General features: G+C 48.1%; 2 protein-coding genes across 2 annotated transcripts in view; one reads left to right on the plus strand and one right to left on the minus strand.

The window, feature by feature from the left end:
- The window catches only part of entr1 (endosome associated trafficking regulator 1), an 8,545-nt gene extending 5,321 nt beyond the window's left edge, over positions 1-3,224 (plus strand). The window contains exons 7-9 of the mRNA XM_083913039.1: positions 907-948; positions 1,394-1,533; positions 2,758-3,224. Coding sequence (XP_083769165.1) covers positions 907-948; positions 1,394-1,533; positions 2,758-2,848 — 273 coding nt within the window. The 3' untranslated portion in view covers positions 2,849-3,224. The remainder of the gene's footprint in view (positions 1-906; positions 949-1,393; positions 1,534-2,757) is intronic.
- Positions 3,225-5,256: 2,032 nt separating this feature from the next.
- ccdc180 (coiled-coil domain containing 180) overlaps positions 5,257-22,500 on the minus strand; it is a gene marked incomplete at both ends in the record, with an annotated part of 46,150 nt that continues 28,906 nt past the window's right edge. Inside the window, 10 exons of the mRNA XM_083912834.1 lie at positions 5,257-5,385; positions 5,873-5,966; positions 6,599-6,659; positions 6,904-6,997; positions 7,543-7,668; positions 8,176-8,336; positions 9,157-9,298; positions 10,929-10,995; positions 19,561-19,661; positions 19,972-20,055. Coding sequence (XP_083768960.1) covers positions 5,257-5,385; positions 5,873-5,966; positions 6,599-6,659; positions 6,904-6,997; positions 7,543-7,668; positions 8,176-8,336; positions 9,157-9,298; positions 10,929-10,995; positions 19,561-19,661; positions 19,972-20,055 — 1,059 coding nt within the window. The remainder of the gene's footprint in view (positions 5,386-5,872; positions 5,967-6,598; positions 6,660-6,903; positions 6,998-7,542; positions 7,669-8,175; positions 8,337-9,156; positions 9,299-10,928; positions 10,996-19,560; positions 19,662-19,971; positions 20,056-22,500) is intronic.

Here is a 22,500-nt window from a genome sequence, read left to right on the forward strand (position 1 = left end):
CCTCTAGGAGCATAAACGTGTGTTAAAGTGAACTCTAGGAGCATAAACGTGTGCTAAAGTGTCCTCTAGGAGCATAAACGTGTGTTAAAGTGTCCTCTAGGAGCATAAACGTGTGCTAAAGTGTCCTGTCTGTCGCTCACCTGTCTCTCTCTCACCTGTCTCTCTCTCACCTGTCTGTCTCTCACCTGTCTGTCTCTCACCTGTCTGTCGCTCACCTGTCTCTCTCTCACCTGTCTCTCTCTCTCTCACCTGTCTGTCTCTCACCTGTCTGTCTCTCACCTGTCTGTCTCTCACCTGTCTCTCTCTCACCTGTCTGTCTCTCACCTGTCTCTCTCTCACCTGTCTGTCGCTCACCTGTCTCTCTCTCACCTGTCTCTCTCTCTCTCACCTGTCTGTCTCTCACCTGTCTCTCTCTCACCTGTCTCTCTCTCACCTGTCTCTCTCTCCCTCACCTGTCTCTCTCACCTGTCTCTCCCTCACCTGTCTCTCTCACCTGTCTGTCTCTCACCTGTCTGTCTCTCACCTGTCTGTCTCTCACCTGTCTGTCGCTCACCTGTCTCTCTCTCACCTGTCTCTCTCTCTCTCACCTGTCTCTCTCTCACCTGTCTGTCTCTCACCTGTCTGTCTCTCACCTGTCTGTCTCTCACCTGTCTCTCTCTCACCTGTCTGTCTCTCACCTGTCTCTCTCTCACCTGTCTGTCGCTCACCTGTCTCTCTCTCACCTGTCTCTCTCTCTCTCACCTGTCTGTCTCTCACCTGTCTCTCTCTCACCTGTCTCTCTCTCACCTGTCTCTCTCTCCCTCACCTGTCTCTGTCACCTGTCTCTCCCTCACCTGTCTCTCTCACCTGTCTGTCTCTCACCTGTCTCTCTCTCACCTGTCTGTCTCTCACCTGTCTGTCTCACAGAAGCGAGCCCTGACAGCAGAGGCGTGTGTGTCCCGGCTGAAGGTGAGACTTTTCTTTTCTGTTCCTGCACCTGAAACAGAAGAAGTCTTTAAACAGTGTGTGTGTGTGTGTGTGTGTGTGTGTGTGTGTCTGTGTGTGTGTGTGTGCGTGTGTGTGTGCGTGTTTGTGTCTCTGTGTGTGTGTGTGTGTGTGTGTGTGTGTGTGTGTGTGTGTGTGTGTGTGTGTGTGTGTGTGTCTCTGGTTGTGTGTGTGTGTGTGTGTGTGTGTGTCTGTGTGTGTGTGTGTGTGTCTCTGGTTGTGTGTGTGTGTGTGTGTGTGTGTGTGTCTCTGTCTGTGTGTGTGTGTGTGTCTCTCTGTGTGTGTGTGTGTGTGTGTGTGTGTGTGTGTGTGTGTGTGTCTCTGTGTGTGTGTGTGTGTGTGTGTGTCTCTGTGTGTGTCTCTGTGTGTGTGTGTGTGTGTGTGTGTGTGTGTGTGTGTGTGTGTGTAGGTGGAGCTTGACTCTCTGCGGTCGGAGAACAACAGTCTGAAAGCAGCAGAGTCTGACGTCGTCATGACGATGAAACAAAACGCTCAGGTGGCGTCTGAGTACCTGAACAAGTCGACAAGCCACGCCCACTCCTCCATCAGGTCAGTGTGTGTGTGTGTGTCTGTGTGTGTGTGACTATGTGTGTGTGTGTCTGTGTGTTTAAAAAAACATTTTTCATATCTGAAATAAAGTTTGTTTTTATAATCAATGTGTTTGTGTGTCTGTTGTGTGTCTGTTGTGCGTCTGTTGTGCGTCTGTTGTGTCTCTGTGGTTGTGTGTCTGTGTTGTGTGTCTGTTGTGTGTCTGTTGTGCGCCTGTTGTGTGTCTGTGTTGTGTGTCTGTTGTGCGTCTGTGTCTGTGTTGTGTGTCTGTTGTGCGTCTGTTGTGTGTCTGTTGTGTGTCTGTGTTGTGTGTCTGTTGTGTCTGTGGTTGTGTGTCTGTTGTGCGTCTGTTGTGTCTCTGTGGTTGTGTGTCTGTGTTGTGTGTCTGTTGTGCGTCTGTGTCTGTGTTGTGTGTATGTTGTGTGTCTGTTGTGTGTCTGTGTTGTGCGTCTGTTGTGTGTCTGTTGTGTGTGAGTTGTGTCTCTTGTTGTGTGTCTGTGTTGTGTGTCTGTTGTGTGTCTGTTGTGTGTCTGTGTTGTGCGTCTGTTGTGTGTCTGTGTTGTGTGTCTGTTGTGTGTCTGATGTGCGTCTGTTGTGTGTCTGTTGTGCGTCTGTTGTGTGTCTGTTGTGCGTCTGTTGTGTGTCTGTGGTTGTGCGTCTGTTGTGTGTCTGTTGTGTGTCTGTTGTGTGTCTGTGTTGTGTGTCTGTTGTGTGTCTGTTGTGCGTCTGTTGTGTGTCTGTTGTGCGTCTGTTGTGTGTCTGTGTTGTGCGTCTGTTGTGTCTGTGTTGTGTGTCTGTTGTGCGTCTGTGTTGTGTGTCTGTTGTGCGTCTGTGTTGTGTGTCTGTTGTGTCTGTTGTGCGTCTGTGTTGTGTGTCTGTTGTGTCTGTTGTGTGTCTGTGGTTGTGTGTCTGTTGTGTGTCTGTGTTGTGTGTCTGTGTTGTGTGTCTGTGGTTGTGTGTCTGTTGTGTCTGTGGTTGTGCGTCTGTGGTTGTGTGTCTGTTGTGTGTCTGTTGTGTGTCTGTTGTGTGTCTGTGTTGTGTGTCTGTTGTGTGTCTGTTGTGTGTCTGTGGTTGTGTGTCTGTTGTGTGTCTGTGTTGTGTGTCTGTGTTGTGTGTCTGTTGTGTCTGTGGTTGTGCGTCTGTGGTTGTGTGTCTGTTGTGCGTCTGTTGTGTGTCTGTTGTGTGTCTGTTGTGTGTCTGTTGTGTGTCTGTTGTGCGTCTCAGGCAGCTGCTGGCAGAAACCGAGCGTCTGCGTCTCGTCTCTCAGCTTCTTCAGTCGCTGCATCAGATTTCCTCCCTGGACGCTTCATCCTGAGAGGGGCTTTTATTTTGAAAAATCTGACCCACTTCAACCTAAGAGAGGCTTTTATTTTGAAAGATCTGACTCTTCATCCTGAGAGGGGCTTTTATTTTGAAAGAGCTGACACTCTTCATCCTGAGAGGGGCTTTTATTTTGAAAGAGCTGACACTCTTCATCCTGAGAGGGGCTTTTATTTTGAAAGATCTGACCCTCTTCATCCTGAGGGGCTTTTATTTTGAAAGATCTGACCCACTTCATCCTGAGGGGCTTTTATTTTGAAAGATCTGACCCTCTTCCTCCTGAGGGGCTTTTATTTTGAAAGACTTCTGGCTGCTGATTGGTCGATCGTGTTTTTTCTCCACAGTTTAAAAACAAATAAAAACAAACTGAGTTTAAATGTTTTGGTGTTTGTTTCTTCAGACACACACACACACACACACACACACACACACACACACACACAGAGACACACACACACACACACACGCACACACGCACACACAGAGACACACAGAGACACACACACACACACACACACACACACACACACACACACACACACACACACACACAGACACAGACACAGACACACACACACACACACACACACACACACACACACACACACACACACACACCTGTGGGGGGGGGGGGGGGTCCTGACCCTGAGGGCTGGTCCAGGACCAGAGCCTCCTGACCCTGAGGGCTGGTCCAGGACCAGAGCCTCCTGACCCTGAGGGCTGGTCCTCTCCACAGAGGGCGGACTCCTCTGGGGCAAAGAGGTCCAGCTCTGCTCTGCCCAGGAGAGCCCAAATGTTGTGCCCCCCCTCTGGATGGAGACGGGAGAGGAGGTCCAGGACCTGATTCTGATCTCCCAGTAAAGACGCAGCTCGTAGGCCGGTCAGACGAGGCCCTGAGGCCAGGGGGGGCCCTGAACCCTGGCCTCAGGGCACCTGGCCTCAGGGCCTCGTCAGGGGAGACTCTGAGGGCAGCGACTGTCGGCTCAACCGTCGGTTTGTGGTCGAGGCCAAATTTGCTGCATCACAGCCAGAGTCCGGCCCTCTGCTGTGAGGGGGGGGGCTGAGGGTCCCTCCAGGATGCAGCTCCCTCAGGTACTCCTCAGAGGGGGGGGACACGCCCCTTCACTAATGTGGCAGCCAGCGCCGTTAGCACGCGCTCCTGCTAGCATCGCCGTTAGCACGCGCTCCTGCTGGCGTCCTGCTGACGGCGGCCTGAGCGAGGGCACGTCACCAACCGTGGCTTCTCTTTGAACAGAAACCTGTCAGGGGTCAAAGCTAGCATGAGCGGGAGCGCCTCCACTGATGCGTCAGCCGCCAATAAAAGGCTAGCGCTGTTAGCACGCGCTCCTGCTAGCGTGCTGTCAGGGCAGCCTGAGCGAGAGCAGCAACAGGACATGTAACAACAAAGTGACGTAGCAAAGTTAGCTTCCTTCATTAGCGTGAAACAAACCATGAAAACAACGACACGGGCAGGAGAGAGGAGCGAGAGCCCTCACGTCACTGATACTGCATCAACTCCTGCTAACGTTTGCTAACTCCTGCTAACGTTTGCTAACTCCTGCTAACGTTTGCTAAATCTTGCTAACGTTTGCTAACTCCTGCTAACGTTTGCTAACTCCTGCTAACGTTTGCTAACTCCTGCTAACGTTTGCTAACTCCTGCTAACGTTGCTTAATCCTGCTAACGTTTGCTAACTCCTGCTAACGTTTGCTAACTCCTGCTAACGTTTGCTAAATCTTGCTAACGTTTGCTAACTCCTGCTAACATTTGCTAACTCCTGCTTGCGTTTGCTAACTCCTGCTAGCATAACAACACAAATAATACGCGACTCCGATCCAGAGATCAGGAGGCTACGAGCTAAAGCTAACGACACCGCAGTAACAAGCGTTAGCCTGCAAAGAGAAGATGAACAGGAAGTGATGTCATGGACGACACCTGAGTCGGGTCATTTAAAGCGTCACACAGAGTCACAGCACGCTGCAGGAACATTAGATAATAATAATTATTAATAATAATAATAATAACAATAATAATAATAATAAAATAACATCCAAACCCAAACAGCTGCTGCTCCGGGTGACGATGCCTTCAGGTGCAGTTGGAAACCAGGAAGAACTGAAACAAAGTCTCTGATGCTGCGTTCAAGGTCTGTGGTTTATTTACAAACAACAAGTGTGTCAGTGTGTGTGTGTCTGTGTGTGTGTGTCTCTTGTCTCCAGTGTGTGTGTGTGTGTGTGTCAGGGTGTGTGTGTCAGTGTGTGTGTCTCTTGTCTCCAGTGTGTGTGTGTCAGTGTGTGTGTGTCAGTGTGTGTGTGTCAGTGTGTGTGTCTCTTGTCTCCAGTGTGTGTGTGTCAGTGTGTGTGTGTGTGTCAGTGTGTGTGTGTGTCAGTGTGTGTGTGTGTGTCAGTGTGTGTGTGTCAGTGTGTGTGTCTCTTGTCTCCAGTGTGTGTTCCATCTCTGTAGTTCCCTCAGTTGTCTTCGTTTGTCGTCCTCTGAACGCGACAACTCTGACACACACAGCTGCTGGAACCTCTGCCACACACACACACACACACACACACACACACACACATATATACATACACACACACACACGCACAGACACAGGTGTGTTAGCGTGGACATTCGTGTTGTCTCAGATCATGACAGAACATAAGGTGTGTGTGTGTGTGTGTGTGTCTGTGTGTGTGTGTGTGTGTGTGTGTCTCTGTGTGTGTGTGTGTGTGTGTGTGTCTCTGTGTGTGTCTGTGTGTGTGTGTGTGTGTCTCTGTGTGTGTCTGTGTGTGTGTGTGTGTGTGTGTGTATGTATATATATGTGTGTGTGTGTGTGTGTGTGTGTGTGTCTCTGTGTGTGTGTGTCTGTGTGTGTGTGTATGTATATATGTGTGTGTGTGTGTATGTCGGTGTGTGTGTGTGTGTGTGTCTCTGTGTGTGTGTGTCTCTGTGTGTGTGTGTATGTATATATGTGTGTGTGTGTGTCGGTGTGTGTGTGTGTGTGTGTGTGTGTGTGTGTGTGTACCTTCACAGCAGCGTCTCTCTGCTGGATGATGGTCAAATGTCCCAGAGTGCACCTGGTCGTGGTGATCGATGCTGTTGTCAACGGGTCAGCAGCGCTGTTGGTGGGCGGAGACACACACACACACACACACACGAACACAGACACACACACACACACACACACACACACACACATGAACACACATGAACACACACACACACACACACACACACACATGAACACACACACACACACACACACACGAACACAGACACACACACACACACACACACACACACACGAACACACAGACACACACACACACACACACACACACACACACACACACACACACACACACACACACACACACACACATGAACACACATGAACACACACACACACACACACACACACACATGAACACACACACACACACACACACACGAACACACAGACACACACACACACACACACACACACACATATATACATACACACACACACACACGAACACACACACACACACACACACACACACACACACACACACACACACACACACACACACACACACACACACACACGTAACTTTAGCTGTTAAAGCCAGGAGTCTGGACCAATCAGCTGACATCATCCACAGGATGCTGCTACGTCAGCTAGCTAACAGTAGCTAACATTAGCAGTGAGCTAACATTAGCAGTGAGCTAACAGTAGCTAGTAGTGATGTCAGAGGTCAGGTGTTACCTGCTTTCAGCCCCTGTCTCCATGGTAACGGTGCTGACTGCAGGGAGTGCTTCCTCTGTTTCTATGGAAACACAAACAGGAAACAGCTGTTTGACCTGGAGTCAGGGGGGGGGGGGTTCAGGTGTGGGGGGGGGTCAAGTGAAGGGGGGGTGTCAGGTGAGGGGGGGGGTTCAGGTGAAGGGGGGGGTTTAGGTGGGGGGGTCAGGTGAAGGGGGGGGTCAGGTGAGGGGGGGTCAGGTGTGGGGGGGTCAGGTGAGGGGTTCAGGTGTGGGGGGGTCAGGTGAAGGGGGGGGCAGGTGAGTTACCTGCAGGTGTCAGCAGCTCCAGCTGTCGGAGCAGACGCTCTGTCAGAGACGCCAGTGATGTCACAAACTCCTCCCTCCTGAGTGTCACACAGCTCTGGACACACACACACACACACACACAGAGAGAGACACACACACAGACACACACGCAAGACACACACACACACACAGACATACACACACACACAGACATACACACACACACACACACACACACACACACACACACACACACACACACACACACACACACACACACACACACACACACACACACACACACACACACACACACACACACACACACACACACACACACACACAGGCGCTCAGTGAGTCCCTGCTCAGGTGTGTCAGGTGCAGCTCTTAGCCCCGCCCACCCACACCCCGCCCACATGTATCCCCTCCCCCTCTGTAGCCCCTCCCCCTGTAGCCCCTCCCCCCGTAGCCCCCCCCCTCCCACCTGTAGCCCCTCCCTCCTGCAGCCCATCCCCTGTAGCCCCTCCCCCTGTAGCCCCCCTCCCTCCCGTGACCCCTCCCCCCTGCAGCCCCTCCCCCTGTACCCCCCCCCCCCCTCCTGTAGCCCTCCCCCCTGCAGCCCCTCCCCCTGCAGCCCCCCCCCCCCCCCCTCCCTCCCACCTGCAGCTCCAGGTGCGCGGTGCGGACGGCGTCGCTCAGCTGCTGCTGCCTCTGCTCCTCTCTGCTGCTCAGAGTCTGGAGCTCCAGCACGCTCAGGGACGCCCGGAGGTGAGACAGGTGCTCACGCTGGGGACAGACAGACAGGTGAGACAGGTGAGACAGGTGCTCACGCTGGGGACAGACAGACAGGTGAGACAGGTGCTCACGCTGGGGACAGACAGACAGGTGAGACAGGTGAGGGACAGACAGACAGGTGAGACAGGTGCTCACGCTGGGGACAGACAGACAGGTGAGGTGAGACAGGTGCTCACGCTGGGGACAGACAGACAGGTGAGGGACAGACAGGTGAGAGACAGACAGGTGACAGACAGACAGGTGAGGGACAGACAGGTGACAGACAGACAGGTGAGGGACAGACAGGTGAGAGACAGACAGGTGAGAGACAGACAGGTGAGGGACAGACAGGTGACAGACAGACAGGTGAGGGACAGACAGGTGACAGACAGACAGGTGAGGGACAGACAGGTGAGAGACAGACAGGTGAGAGACAGACAGGTGAGGGACAGACAGGTGACAGACAGACAGGTGACAGACAGACAGGTGACAGACAGACAGGTGAGGACAGACAGGTACCTTCTTGTCCTCGCTCTCTTCCAGCACCTTCTCCAGCTTGAGTCTGACTCCGCCCACCTCCTCTCTAAGCCCCGCCCCCTGCTGTTGCTCGTGGTTACGGATCAGAGTGACAGGTAACGGACGCAGCAGCTGCTGCAGCAGAGACACCTGGGACAGGAAGTCTGACACACACACAGGAAGTGGCTCCGTGAGGTCATGGCGCCCAAACAGACCGCCACGGTGTGTGTGTGTGTGTGTGTGTCTCTGTGTGTGTGTGTGTGTGAGTGTGTCTGTGTCTGTGTGTGTGTGTGTGTGTGTCTCTGTGTGTGTGTGTGTGTGTGTTTCTGTGTGTGTGTGTCTGCGTGCGTGTGTGTGTGTGTGTGTGTGTTTCTTTGTTTGTGTGTGTGTGTGTGTGTGTGTTTCTGTGTGTCTGCGTGTGTGTGTGTGTGTGTGTGTGTGTGTGTCTGTGTGTGTGTGTGTTTGTGTGTCTGTGTGTCTGCGTGCGTGTGTGTGTGTGTGTGTGTTTCTTTGTTTGTGTGTGTGTGTGTGTGTGTGTTTCTGTGTGTCTGCGTGTGTGTGTGTGTGTTTGTGTGTGTGTGTGTGTGTGTGTCTGTGTGTTTCTGTGTGTGTGTGTTTCTGTGTGTGTCTGTGTGTGTGTTTCTGTGTGTGTGTGTGCGTGTGTGTCTGTGTATGTGTGTGTGTGTGTGTGTGTGTTTCTGTGTGTGTGTGTGTGTGTGTGTGTTTCTGTGTATGTGTGTCTGTGTGCGTGTGTGTGTGTGTCTGTCTGTCTGTGTGTGTGTGTGAGTGTGTCTGTGTGTATGTGTGTGTGTGTGTGTGTGTGTATGTTTGTGCGTGTGTGTGTGTGTGTGTGTGTTTCTGTGTGTGTGTGTGTGTGTGTGTGTGTTTCTGTGTGTGTGTCTGTGTGTGTGTGTGTGTGTGTGAGTGTGTGTGAGTGTGTGTGTGTGTGTGTGTGTGTGTGTGTGTGTGTGTGTGTGTGTGTACCCTCTCTGCTCGTGCTCAGTAGCCTCCTGCTCTCTTCCTGGTATCCCAGCAGCCTTTGCTGCATGCTCGCTGTCCATTGGTCCAAACTCTCAGGAACCAGGAAGAACCGGCTCAGACCACAACGCTCACTCCGGTACAACTCCTGACAGACAGACAGGTGAGAGACAGACAGGTGAGAGACAGACAGGTGAGAGGGAGACAGGTGAGAGACAGACAGGTGAGAGACAGACAGGTGAGAGAGAGACAGGTGAGAGAGAGACAGACAGGTGAGAGACAGACAGGTGAGAGAGAGAGACAGGTGAGAGACAGACAGACAGGTGAGAGACAGACAGGTGAGAGAGAGAGACAGGTGAGAGACAGACAGACAGGTGAGAGAGAGACAGGTGAGAGAGAGACAGGTGAGAGAGACAGACAGGTGAGAGACAGACAGGTGAGAGAGAGAGACAGGTGAGAGACAGACAGACATGTGAGAGAGAGACAGGTGAGAGAGAGACAGGTGAGAGACAGACAGGTGAGAGAGAGACAGGTGAGAGACAGACAGGTGAGAGGGAGACAGGTGAGAGAGAGACAGGTGAGAGACAGACAGGTGAGAGAGAGACAGGTGAGAGACAGACAGGTGAGAGGGAGACAGGTGAGAGACAGACAGGTGAGAGACAGACAGGTGAGAGAGAGACAGGTGAGAGACAGACAGACAGGTGAGAGACAGACAGGTGAGAGAGAGAGACAGGTGAGAGACAGACAGACAGGTGAGAGACAGACAGGTGAGAGAGAGAGACAGGTGAGAGAGAGACAGGTGAGAGAGACAGACAGGTGAGAGACAGACAGGTGAGAGAGAGAGACAGGTGAGAGACAGACAGACATGTGAGAGAGAGACAGGTGAGAGAGAGACAGGTGAGAGACAGACAGGTGAGAGAGAGACAGGTGAGAGACAGACAGGTGAGAGGGAGACAGGTGAGAGAGAGACAGGTGAGAGACAGACAGACAGGTGAGAGAGAGACAGGTGAGAGAGAGACAGGTGAGAGAGAGACAGGTGAGAGACAGACAGGTGAGAGACAGACAGACAGATGAGAGAGAGACAGGTGAGAGACAGACAGGTGAGAGACAGACAGGTGAGAGAGAGACAGACAGGTGAGAGACAGACAGGTGAGAGAGAGACAGGTGAGAGACAGACAGGTGAGAGACAGACAGGTGAGAGACAGACAGGTGAGAGACAGACAGGTGAGAGAGAGACAGGTGAGAGACAGACAGGTGAGAGGGAGACAGGTGAGAGAGAGACAGGTGAGAGACAGACAGGTGAGAGACAGACAGGTGAGAGAAAGACAGGTGAGAGACAGACAGGTGAGAGACAGACAGAGGTTGAAGTTTATGAATAATTAGGGGCGTGGCCTCTTGAGTGACAGCTGGCCTCTGGCCCTCACTTCTCCTCAGAGGTAAATGCCAGATGGACGTACGCCCCTCCCCCCAGCGTCACATACATGCCCTTTTATGGTCAGAGGAAAAGAGGCGGAGTCAAAGTCTGATCCAGTTAGAGAGCGGAGCTGACGGAGACGCTGCGTCCTCCACGCCATGACGATGCTAACGCGCCTTTTTAAACACTGTTCACACTCACGCCGCCTCCTCCCCTCTGATTGGCTGAGACGCCACAGTCTGTGCGTCCTCTCCATTTCCTCCGTGTTTCTGTCGTATCCTAAAGCTCACGGATGCGTACGTCATCCGTAGAGTCGCCTAAAGTCAAATCAACCAATCAGCGAACAAGGGCGTGTCTCTGTTACCTCGGCAACCGTCAGGAGCACCTCATTGGCTCTCCACAACAGAGAGTTCACTCTGGAGCTGAAGGAGCTGAAACATCAAAGAGACGACCATCAGACATCAAAGAGACGACCATCAGACATCAAAGAGACGACGATCAGACATCAAAGAGACGACGATCAGACATCAAAGAGACGATCAGACATCAAAGAGACGACGATCAGACATCAAAGAGACGACGATCAGACATCAAAGAGACGACGATCAGACATCAAAGAGACGACGATCAGACATCAAAGAGACGACGATCAGACATCAAAGAGACGATCAGACATCAAAGAGACGACGATCAGACATCAAAGAGACGACGATCAGACATCAAAGAGACGACGATCAGACATCAAAGAGACGACGATCAGACATCAAAGAGACGACGATCAGACATCAAAGAGACGACGATCAGACATCAAAGAGACGACGATCAGACATCAAAGAGACGATCAGACATCAAAGAGACGACGATCAGACATTAAAGAGACGATCAGACATCAAAGAGACGACGATCAGACATCAAAGAGACGATCAGATATCAAAGAGACGACGACCAGACATCAAAGAGACGATCAGATATCAAAGAGATGACGATCAGACATCAAAGAGACGATCAGATATCAAAGAGATGACGATCAGACATCAAAGAAACGATCAGACATCAAAGAGACGACGATCAGACATCAAAGAGACGATCAGATATCAAAGAGATGACGATCAGACATCAAAGAAACGATCAGACATCAAAGAGACGATCAGACATCAAAGAGACGATCAGACATCAAAGAGACGACGATCAGACATCAAAGAGACGACGATCAGACATCAAAGAGACGACGATCAGACATCAAAGAGACGATCAGATATCAAAGAAACGATCAGACATCAAAGAGACAATCAGACATCAAAGAGACGATCAGACATCAAAGAGACAATCAGACATCAAAGAGACGACGATCAGACATCAAAGAGACGATCAGACATCAAAGAGACGACCATCAGACATCAAAGAGACGACGATCAGATATCAAAGAGACGACGATCAGACATCAAAGAGACGATCAGACATCAAAGAAACGATCAGACATCAAAGAGACAATCAGACATCAAAGAGACGACGATCAGACATCAAAGAGACGACGATCAGACATCAAAGAGACGACGATCAGACATCAAAGAGACGACGATCAGATATCAAAGAGACGACGATCAGACATCAAAGAGACGATCAGACATCAAAGAGACGATCAGACATCAAAGAGACGATCAGACATCAAAGAGACGACGATCAGACATCAAAGAGACGACGATCAGACATCAAAGAGACAATCAGACATCAAAGAGACGATCAGACATCAAAGAGACGATCAGACATCAAAGAGATGACGATCAGACATCAAAGAGACGATCAGACATCAAAGAGACGATCAGACATCAAAGAGACGATCAGACATCAAAGAGACGATCAGACATCAAAGAGACGATCAGACATCAAAGAGACGATCAGACATCAAAGAGACGATCAGACATCAAAGAGACGATCAGACATCAAAGAGACGATCAAACATCAAAGAGACGATCAGACATCAAAGAGACGATCAGACATCAAAGAGACGACGATCAGACATCAAAGAGACGATCAGACATCAAAGAGACGATCAGACATCAAAGAGACGATCAAACATCAAAGAGACGATCAGACATCAAAGAGACGACGATCAGACATCAAAGAGACGATCAGACATCAAAGAGATGATCAGACATCAAAGAGACGATCAGACATCAAAGAGACGATCAGACATCAAAGAGACCATCAGACATCAAAGAGACGATCAGACATCAAAGAGACCATCAGACATCAAAGAGACGATCAGACATCAAAGAGACTCACTGCGTCTGTTCTGGTTCTGATCCGAACAGCTGGACTCTTCTGTCCGTCCTGGTGGACCTGCAGCCTGGTCTCTGGACCGGACCAGGACCTGGACCTGGACCTGGACCTGGAGAGACCCAAAGTGTTGGGACAGGAAGTGACAGCATGTTGTTGTGTGTTGATGTGGTTGATGTTGTTGATGTTGTTGATGTTGTGGTTGTTGTTGATGTTGGGGCCTGTTTCACAAAGCAGGTTTAGTGAAAACTCTGAGTCTGTTAACCCTGAAATGAGGGAAACTCTGAGTTTTCTGTTTCACAGAGAGAGGTAACTCAAACCAGAGACAGAGGGGTAACTCTAGCCTGTTTCACAGAGAGAGCTAACTCAAACCAGAGACAGAGGGGTAACTCTAGCCTGTTTCACAGAGAGAGCTAACTCAAACCAGAGACAGAGGGGTAACTCTAGCCTGTTTCACAGAGAGAGCTAACTCAAACCAGAGACAGAGGGGTAACTCTAGCCTGTTTCACAGAGAGAGCTAACTCAAACCAGAGACAGAGGGGTAACTCTAGCCTGTTTCACAGAGAGAGCTAACTCAAACCAGAGACAGAGGGGTAACTCTAGCCTGTTTCACAGAGAGAGCTAACTCAAACCAGAGACAGAGGGGTAACTCTAGCCTGTTTCACAAAGAGAGCTAACTCAAACCAGAGACAGAGGGGTAACTCTAGCCTGTTTCACAAAGAGAGCTAACTCAAACCAGAGACAGAGGGGTAACTCTAGCCTGTTTCACAGAGAGAGCTAACTCAAACCAGAGACAGAGGGGTAACTCTAGCCTGTTTCACAAAGAGAGCTAACTCAAACCAGAGACAGAGGGGTAACTCTAGCCTGTTTCACAGAGAGAGCTAACTCAAACCAGAGACAGAGGGGTAACTCTAGCCTGTTTCACAGAGAGAGCTAACTCAAACCAGAGACAGAGGGGTAACTCTAGCCTGTTTCACAGAGAGAGCTAACTCAAACCAGAGACAGAGGGGTAACTCTAGCCTGTTTCACAAAGGGAGGTAACTTAAACTCTCGGTCAGTTACCATGGTAACATGCTCTCTGAAACTAACCTGGTCCAGGTTTTTCTCAGAAAACCTTGAGTTTCTCTCTGTCTCCGCCCTCTTTCAGCCACACACGGTGTTTCATTTCCTCATTCATTCAGTCAGCGGGCGAGTTTTGGCGAAGTACAGTTCTGCTAGAGTTCCGTCTGTTTCTTCAGAAAATCACTGCAAACATCAGTCATTAGAAGTTATATTAGGTGGTGACTATTTCACTACCATGGCATGTCCTTCTGATAATGATCCCGTGGATGAAGCTGCAGCATTACTGCGCAGATAATTATATATTCGTCGGGAGATGATTATCAAACTATTGATTATAGATGTTCTTGCATTACCAGGCAATTCTCTGTTTGAGCGGTACCGTTTCATGTCACAGCAGATATGTAGGCCTACATTAAAAGTTATATTAGGTGGTGAATATTTACACTACCATGGCGTGTCATTTTGATAACGATCCCGTGAATGAAGGTGACGCATTTCGCACAGAGAATTAAATATTGGTCGGGAGATGATGATCAGACCGCGCATAGACGTCCTTAATATGCTGCTGCCATAATTACAACATGAATGAAATGGATCTTTTGAGCAAGTTGAATGTATTTGACTCAGCGTTTCTAAATATAATTCCAGCTTTTCTTGCAATTCATAGGTTCAAAAGTGTGTGCTTTTAGTTGGGTTACCGGTATATAAACTACTCCTATACTGTATAGCCTTCTGATCCAGAATATCACCTATAATGCGAGGGGGCTGAATACGGCACAACACCGTTTCATGTCACAGTCCATCTCATCCCTCCTTACATTTCCAACATTAACAACCAGTAATGCTTTCATATCACAGCAGATGTTGTGTGTTGCGCTGCGTTTTTTTTGCAAATGGGAGTTTTTTATACAACATTGATATGTTACAACAGGACTACATTTAAACTTATGCACTGAGCGTTGCCATGGTGATCTTACTGTGATTACAACAGGACTACATTTAAACTTATGCACTGAGCGTTGCCATGGTGATCTTACTGTGATTACAACAGGACTACATTTAAACTTATGCACTGAGCGTTGCCATGGTGATATTACTGTGATTGCAACTGGACTACATTTAAACTTACGCACTGAGCGTTGCCATGGTGATATTACTGTGATTGCAACTGGACTACATTTAAACTTACGCACTGAGCGTTGCCATGGTGATCTTACTGTGATTACAACAGGACTACATTTAAACTTACGCACTGAGCGTTGCCATGGTGATATTACTGTGATTACAACAGGACTACATTTAAACTTACGCACTGAGCGTTGCCATGGTGATATTACTGTGATTGCAACTGGACTACATTTAAACTTACGCACTGAGCGTTGCCATGGTGATCTTACTGTGATTACAACAGGACTACATTTAAACTTACGCACTGAGCGTTGCCATGGTGATCTTACTGTGATTACAACAGGACTACATTTAAACTTATGCACTGAGCGTTGCCATGGTGATCTTACTGTGATTACAACAGGACTACATTTAAACTTATGCACTGAGCGTTGCCATGGTGATATTACTGTGATTGCAACTGGACTACATTTAAACTTACGCACTGAGCGTTGCCATGGTGATATTACTGTGATTGCAACTGGACTACATTTAAACTTACGCACTGAGCGTTGCCATGGTGATCTTACTGTGATTACAACAGGACTACATTTAAACTTACGCACTGAGCGTTGCCATGGTGATATTACTGTGATTACAACAGGACTACATTTAAACTTACGCACTGAGCGTTGCCATGGTGATATTACTGTGATTGCAACTGGACTACATTTAAACTTACGCACTGAGCGTTGCCATGGTGATCTTACTGTGATTACAACAGGACTACATTTAAACTTACGCACTGAGCGTTGCCATGGTGATCTTACTGTGATTACAACAGGACTACATTTAAACTTATGCACTGAGCGTTGCCATGGTGATATTACTGTGATTGCAACTGGACTACATTTAAACTTATGCACTGAGCGTTGCCATGGTGATATTACTGTGATTGCAACTGGACTACATTTAAACTTATGCACTGAGCGTTGCCATGGTGATCTTACTGTGATTGCAACTGGACTACATTTAAACTTACGCACTGAGCGTTGCCATGGTGACCTTACTGTGATTACAACAGGACTACATTTAAACTTACGCACTGAGCGTTGCCATGGTGATCTTACTGTGATTACAACAGGACTACATTTAAACTTACGCACTGAGCGTTGCCATGGTGATCTTACTGTGATTACAACAGGACTACATTTAAACTTACGCACTGAGCGTTGCCATGGTGATATTACTGTGATTACAACTGGACTACATTTAAACTTACGCACTGAGCGTTGCCATGGTGATATTACTGTGATTACAACAGGACTACATTTAAACTTATGCACTGAGCGTTGCCATGGTGATCTTACTGTGATTACAACAGGACTACATTTAAACTTACGCACTGAGCGTTGCCATGGTGATCTTACTGTGATTACAACAGGACTACATTTAAACTTACGCACTGAGCGTTGCCATGGTGATATTACTGTGATTACAACAGGACTACATTTAAACTTACGCACTGAGCGTTGCCATGGTGATATTACTGTGATTACAACTGGACTACATTTAAACTTACGCACTGAGCGTTGCCATGGTGATCTTACTGTGATTACAACAGGACTACATTTAAACTTACGCACTGAGCGTTGCCATGGTGATCTTACTGTGATTACAACAGGACTACATTTAAACTTACGCACTGAGCGTTGCCATGGTGATCTTACTGTGATTACAACAGGACTACATTTAAACTTACGCACTGAGCGTTGCCATGGTGATCTTACTGTGATTACAACAGGACTACATTTAAACTTACGCACTGAGCGTTGCCATGGTGATCTTACTGTGATTACAACAGGACTACATTTAAACTTACGCACTGAGCGTTGCCATGGTGATATTACTGTGATTACAACTGGACTACATTTAAACTTACGCACTGAGCGTTGCCATGGTGATCTTACTGTGATTACAACAGGACTACATTTAAACTTACGCACTGAGCGTTGCCATGGTGATCTTACTGTGATTACAACTGGACTACATTTAAACTTACGCACTGAGCGTTGCCATGGTGATCTTACTGTGATTACAACTGGACTACATTTAAACTTACGCACTGAGCGTTGCCATGGTGATATTACTGTGATTACAACAGGACTACATTTAAACTTACGCACTGAGCGTTGCCATGGTGATCTTACTGTGATTACAACAGGACTACATTTAAACTTATGCACTGAGCGTTGCCATGGTGATATTACTGTGATTGCAACAGGACTACATTTAAACTTACGCACTGAGCGTTGCCATGGTGATCTTACTGTGATTACAACAGGACTACATTTAAACTTACGCACTGAGCGTTGCCATGGTGATCTTACTGTGATTACAACAGGACTACATTTAAACTTACGCACTGAGCGTTGCCATGGTGATCTTACTGTGATTACAACAGGACTACATTTAAACTTACGCACTGAGCGTTGCCATGGTGATATTACTGTGATTGCAACAGGACTACATTTAAACTTACGCACTGAGCGTTGCCATGGTGATATTACTGTGATTGCAACAGGACTACATTTAAACTTACGCACTGAGCGTTGCCATGGTGATATTACTGTGATTACAACAGGACTACATTTAAACTTATGCACTGAGCGTTGCCATGGTGATATTACTGTGATTGCAACAGGACTACATTTAAACTTACGCACTGACCCGAGCCGCAATGTCCTCCAGCACCGTCTCCCTCTCTTTTGCTGCTGCAGCGGTGTAAACCTGCTCAAACTCTCCGTATGAGCGCATTAATATTTCCATTTCCAGTTGTAGCGTAGCCCTTCGCTTCCCCGTTGCCATGGTGACTCGTCGAATCAGGGCTCCATTGATGCTGTCTTTTTTTACTTGTGGTGCACGCGCTTAACTCCAGGTCAAACTACTCTGAGCTGATCAACCTAACGCAAATCTGCTGTTCTGGAACCGAAAACTCAGAGTTTCCTATCTCAGAGTAGATCAACTCAGAGTTCAGGGTTAAACTCAGAGTTTCCTATCTCAGAGTAGATCAACTCAGAGTTCAGGGTTAAACTCAGAGTTTCCTATCTCAGAGTAGATCAACTCAGAGTTCAGGGTTAAACTCAGAGTTTCCTATCTCAGAGTAGATCAACTCAGAGTTCAGGGTTAAACTCAGAGTTTCCTATCTCAGAGTAGATCAACTCAGAGTTCAGGGTTAGACTCAGAGTTTCCTATCTCAGAGTAGATCAACTCAGAGTTCAGGGTTAAACTCAGAGTTTCCTATCTCAGAGTAGATCAACTCAGAGTTCAGGGTTAAACTCAGAGTTTCCTATCTCAGAGTAGATCAACTCAGAGTTCAGGGTTAAACTCAGAGTTTCCTATCTCAGAGTAGATCAACTCAGAGTTCAGGGTTAAACTCAGAGTTTCCTATCTCAGAGTAGATCAACTCAGAGTTCAGGGTTAGACTCAGAGTTTCCTATCTCAGAGTAGATCAACTCAGAGTTCAGGGTTAAACTCAGAGTTTCCTATCTCAGAGTAGATCAACTCAGAGTTCAGGGTTAGACTCAGAGTTTCCTATCTCAGAGTAGATCAACTCAGAGTTCAGGGTTAAACTCAGAGTTTCCTATCTCAGAGTAGATCAACTCAGAGTTCAGGGTTAGACTCAGAGTTTCCTATCTCAGAGTAGATCAACTCAGAGTTCAGGGTTAGACTCAGAGTTTGTTGAACCTGCTTTGTGAAACGGACCCGTGGTTGTTGTTGTTGTTGTTGTTGTTGTTAATGTTGTTGATGTTGTTGTTGTTGATGTTGTTGATGTTGTTGTTGATGTGGTTGATGTTGTTGTTGTTGTTGTTGTTGTTGATGTTGTTGTTGTGGTTGTTGTTTATGTTGTTGTTGTTGTTGTTGATGTGGTTGATGTTGTTGTTGTTTATGTTGTTGTTGTTGTTGTTGATGTGGTTGATGTTGTTGTTGATGTTGTTGTTGTTTATGTTGTTGTTGTGGTTGTTGATGTGGTTGATGTTGTTGTTGTTGATGTTGTTGTTTATGTTGTTGTTGTGGTTGTTGATGTGGTTGATGTTGTTGTTGATGTTGTTGTTGTTTATGTTGTTGTTGTGGTTGTTGATGTGGTTGATGTTGTTGTTGATGTTGTTGTTGTTTATGTTGTTGTTGTGGTTGTTGATGTGGTTGATGTTGTTGTTGTTGATGTTGTTGTGGTTGTTGTTGTTGTGGTTGTTGTTGATGTTGTTGTTGTTGTTTACCTGCAGCTGTGGTTCCTGCGTCCTCTCGCTCTGACCCGACATCCTGGATCCTGCAGAACCTGAAGAGTTCACATTAAAAATGTGTGTGTTTGTGTGTGTGTGTGTGTGCGTCTCTGTGTGTGTGTGTGTGTGTGTGTGTGTTTCTCTGTATGTGTGTGTGTGTGTGTGTGTGTGTGTGTGTGTGTGTGTGTGTGTCTCTGTGTGTGCGTCTCTGTGTGTGTGTGTGTGTGTGTGTGTGTGTGTGTGTGTGTGTGTGTGTGTGTGTGTGTGGACCTGTTGAGGGTCTTGAGGAGGTCCATCACTGGGTCCTCCTGCAGAAAACCAGCAGGAGGAGGAGAGAGCTGAGTCCTGGAGAGAGGGGGGGGAGGGGGGTCCTACACACACACACACAGACACACACACACACACACACACACACACACACACACACACACACACACACACAACCAGAGACACACACACAACCAGACAACCAGAGACACACACACAACCAGACAACCAGAGACACACACACAACCAGACAACCAGAGACACACACACACACAGAGACGCACACACAGAGACGCACACACACACACACACACACACACACACACACACACACACACACACACACACACACAGACACACCATCAGGATCCTGGTCGTCGGCAGATCAGAGAAAATAAACAGGAAGTAACGAACCAATGAGAAGTCGAGATACTGACGACGCCGGCTGAGTTCTTCACCGACCAATGAGAGAAGAGAGAACACCTGATCTGGACCCACCTGCACACAGAGCCCCGTGTAAAGTCTGTTAATGTCCCACTGAGCCCAGTGTAAAGTCTGTTAATGTCCCCTGAGCCCAGTGTAAAGCCTGTTAATGTCCCACTGAGCCCAGTGTAAAGTCTGTTAATGTCCACAGAGCCCCGTGTAAAGCTGTTAATGTCCCACTGAGCCCAGTGTAAAGTCTGTTAATGTCCACAGAGCCCCGTGTAAAGCTGTTAATGTCCCACTGAGCCCAGTGTAAAGTCTGTTAATGTCCACTGAGCCCAGTGTAAAGCCTGTTAATGTCCCACTGAGCCCAGTGTAAAGCCTGTTAATGTCCCACTGAGCCCAGTGTAAAGTCTGTTAATGTCCCACTGAGCCCAGTGTAAAGTCTGTTAATGTCCCACTGAGCCCAGTGTAAAGTCTGTTAATGTCCACTGAGCCCAGTGTAAAGTCTGTTAATGTCCACTGAGCCCAGTGTAAAGTCTGTTAATGTCCCACTGAGCCCAGTGTAAAGTCTGTTAATGTCCCACTGAGCCCAGTGTAAAGCCTGTTAATGTCCACTGAGCCCAGTGTAAAGTCTGTTAATGTCCACTGAGCCCAGTGTAAAGTCTGTTAATGTCCACTGAGCCCAGTGTAAAGTCGTGTTAATGTCCCACTGAGCCCAGTGTAAAGCCTGTTAATGTCCCACTGAGCCCAGTGTAAAGTCTGTTAATGTCCACTGAGCCCAGTGTAAAGTCTGTTAATGTCCACTGAGCCCAGTGTAAAGTCGTGTTAATGTCCCACTGAGCCCAGTGTAAAGCCTGTTAATGTCCACTGAGCCCAGTGTAAAGCCTGTTAATGTCCACTGAGCCCAGTGTAAAGCCTGTTTATGTCCACTGAGCCCAGTGTAAAGCCTGTTAATGTCCACTGAGCCCAGTGTAAAGTCTGTTAATGTCCCACTGAGCCCAGTGTAAAGCCTGTTAATGTCCACTGAGCCCAGTGTAAAGTCTGTTAATGTCCCACTGAGCCCAGTGTAAAGTCTGTTAATGTCCACTGAGCCCAGTGTAAAGTCTGTTAATGTCCACTGAGCCCAGTGTAAAGTCTGTTAATGTCCCACTGAGCCCAGTGTAAAGTCTGTTAATGTCCCACTGAGCCCAGTGTAAAGTCTGTTAATGTCCCACTGAGCCCAGTGTAAAGTCTGTTAATGTCCACTGAGCCCAATGTAAAGTCTGTTAATGTCCACTGAGCCCAGTGTAAAGTCTGTTAATGTCCACTGAGCCCAGTGTAAAGCCTGTTAATGTCCACTGAGCCCAGTGTAAAGTCTGTTAATGTCCCACTGAGCCCAGTGTAAAGTCTGTTAATGTCCACTGAGCCCAGTGTAAAGTCTGTTAGTGTCCCACTGAGCCCAGTGTAAAGTCTGTTAATGTCCCACTGAGCCCAGTGTAAAGTCTGTTAATGTCCACTGAGCCCAGTGTAAAGCCTGTTAATGTCCCAATGAGCCCAGTGTAAAGTCTGTTAATGTCCCACTGAGCCCAGTGTAAAGTCTGTTAATGTCCCACTGAGCCCAGTGTAAAGTCTGTTAATGTCCCACTGAGCCCAGTGTAAAGCCTGTTAATGTCCACTGAGCCCAGTGTAAAGTCTGTTAATGTCCCACTGAGCCCAGTGTAAAGTCTGTTAATGTCCACTGAGCCCAGTGTAAAGTCTGTTAATGTCCCACTGAGCCCAGTGTAAAGCTGTTAATGACCCACTGAGCCCAGTGTAAAGCCTGTTAATGTCCCACTGAGCCCAGTGTAAAGTCTGTTAATGTCCCACTGAGCCCAGTGTAAAGTCTGTTAATGTCCCACTGAGCCCAGTGTAAAGCTGTTAATGACCCACTGAGCCCAGTGTAAAGCCTGTTAATGTCCCACTGAGCCCAGTGTAAAGTCTGTTAATGTCCCACTGAGCCCAGTGTAAAGTCTGTTAATGTCCCACTGAGCCCAGTGTAAAGTCTGTTAATGTCCCACTGAGCCCAGTGTAAAGCCTGTTAATGTCCACTGAGCCCAGTGTAAAGTCTGTTAATGTCCCACTGAGCCCAGTGTAAAGTCTGTTAATGTCCCACTGAGCCCAGTGTAAAGTCTGTTAATGTCCCACTGAGCCCAGTGTAAAGTCTGTTAATGTCCCACTGAGCCCAGTGTAAAGCCTGTTAATGTCCACTGAGCCCAGTGTAAAGCTGTTAATGACCCACTGAGCCCAGTGTAAAGCCTGTTAATGTCCCACTGAGCCCAGTGTAAAGTCTGTTAATGTCCCACTGAGCCCAGTGTAAAGTCTGTTAATGTCCCACTGAGCCCAGTGTAAAGCCTGTTAATGTCCCACTGAGCCCAGTGTAAAGTCTGTTAATGTCCCACTGAGCCCAGTGTAAAGTCTGTTAATGTCCACTGAGCCCAGTGTAAAGTCTGTTAATGTCCCACTGAGCCCAGTGTAAAGTCTGTTAATGTCCACTGAGCC

The sequence above is a fragment of the Echiichthys vipera genome (genome assembly GCF_963691815.1).
Source record: "Echiichthys vipera genome assembly, chromosome: 4".
Lineage (NCBI taxonomy): Eukaryota > Metazoa > Chordata > Actinopteri > Perciformes > Trachinidae > Echiichthys > Echiichthys vipera.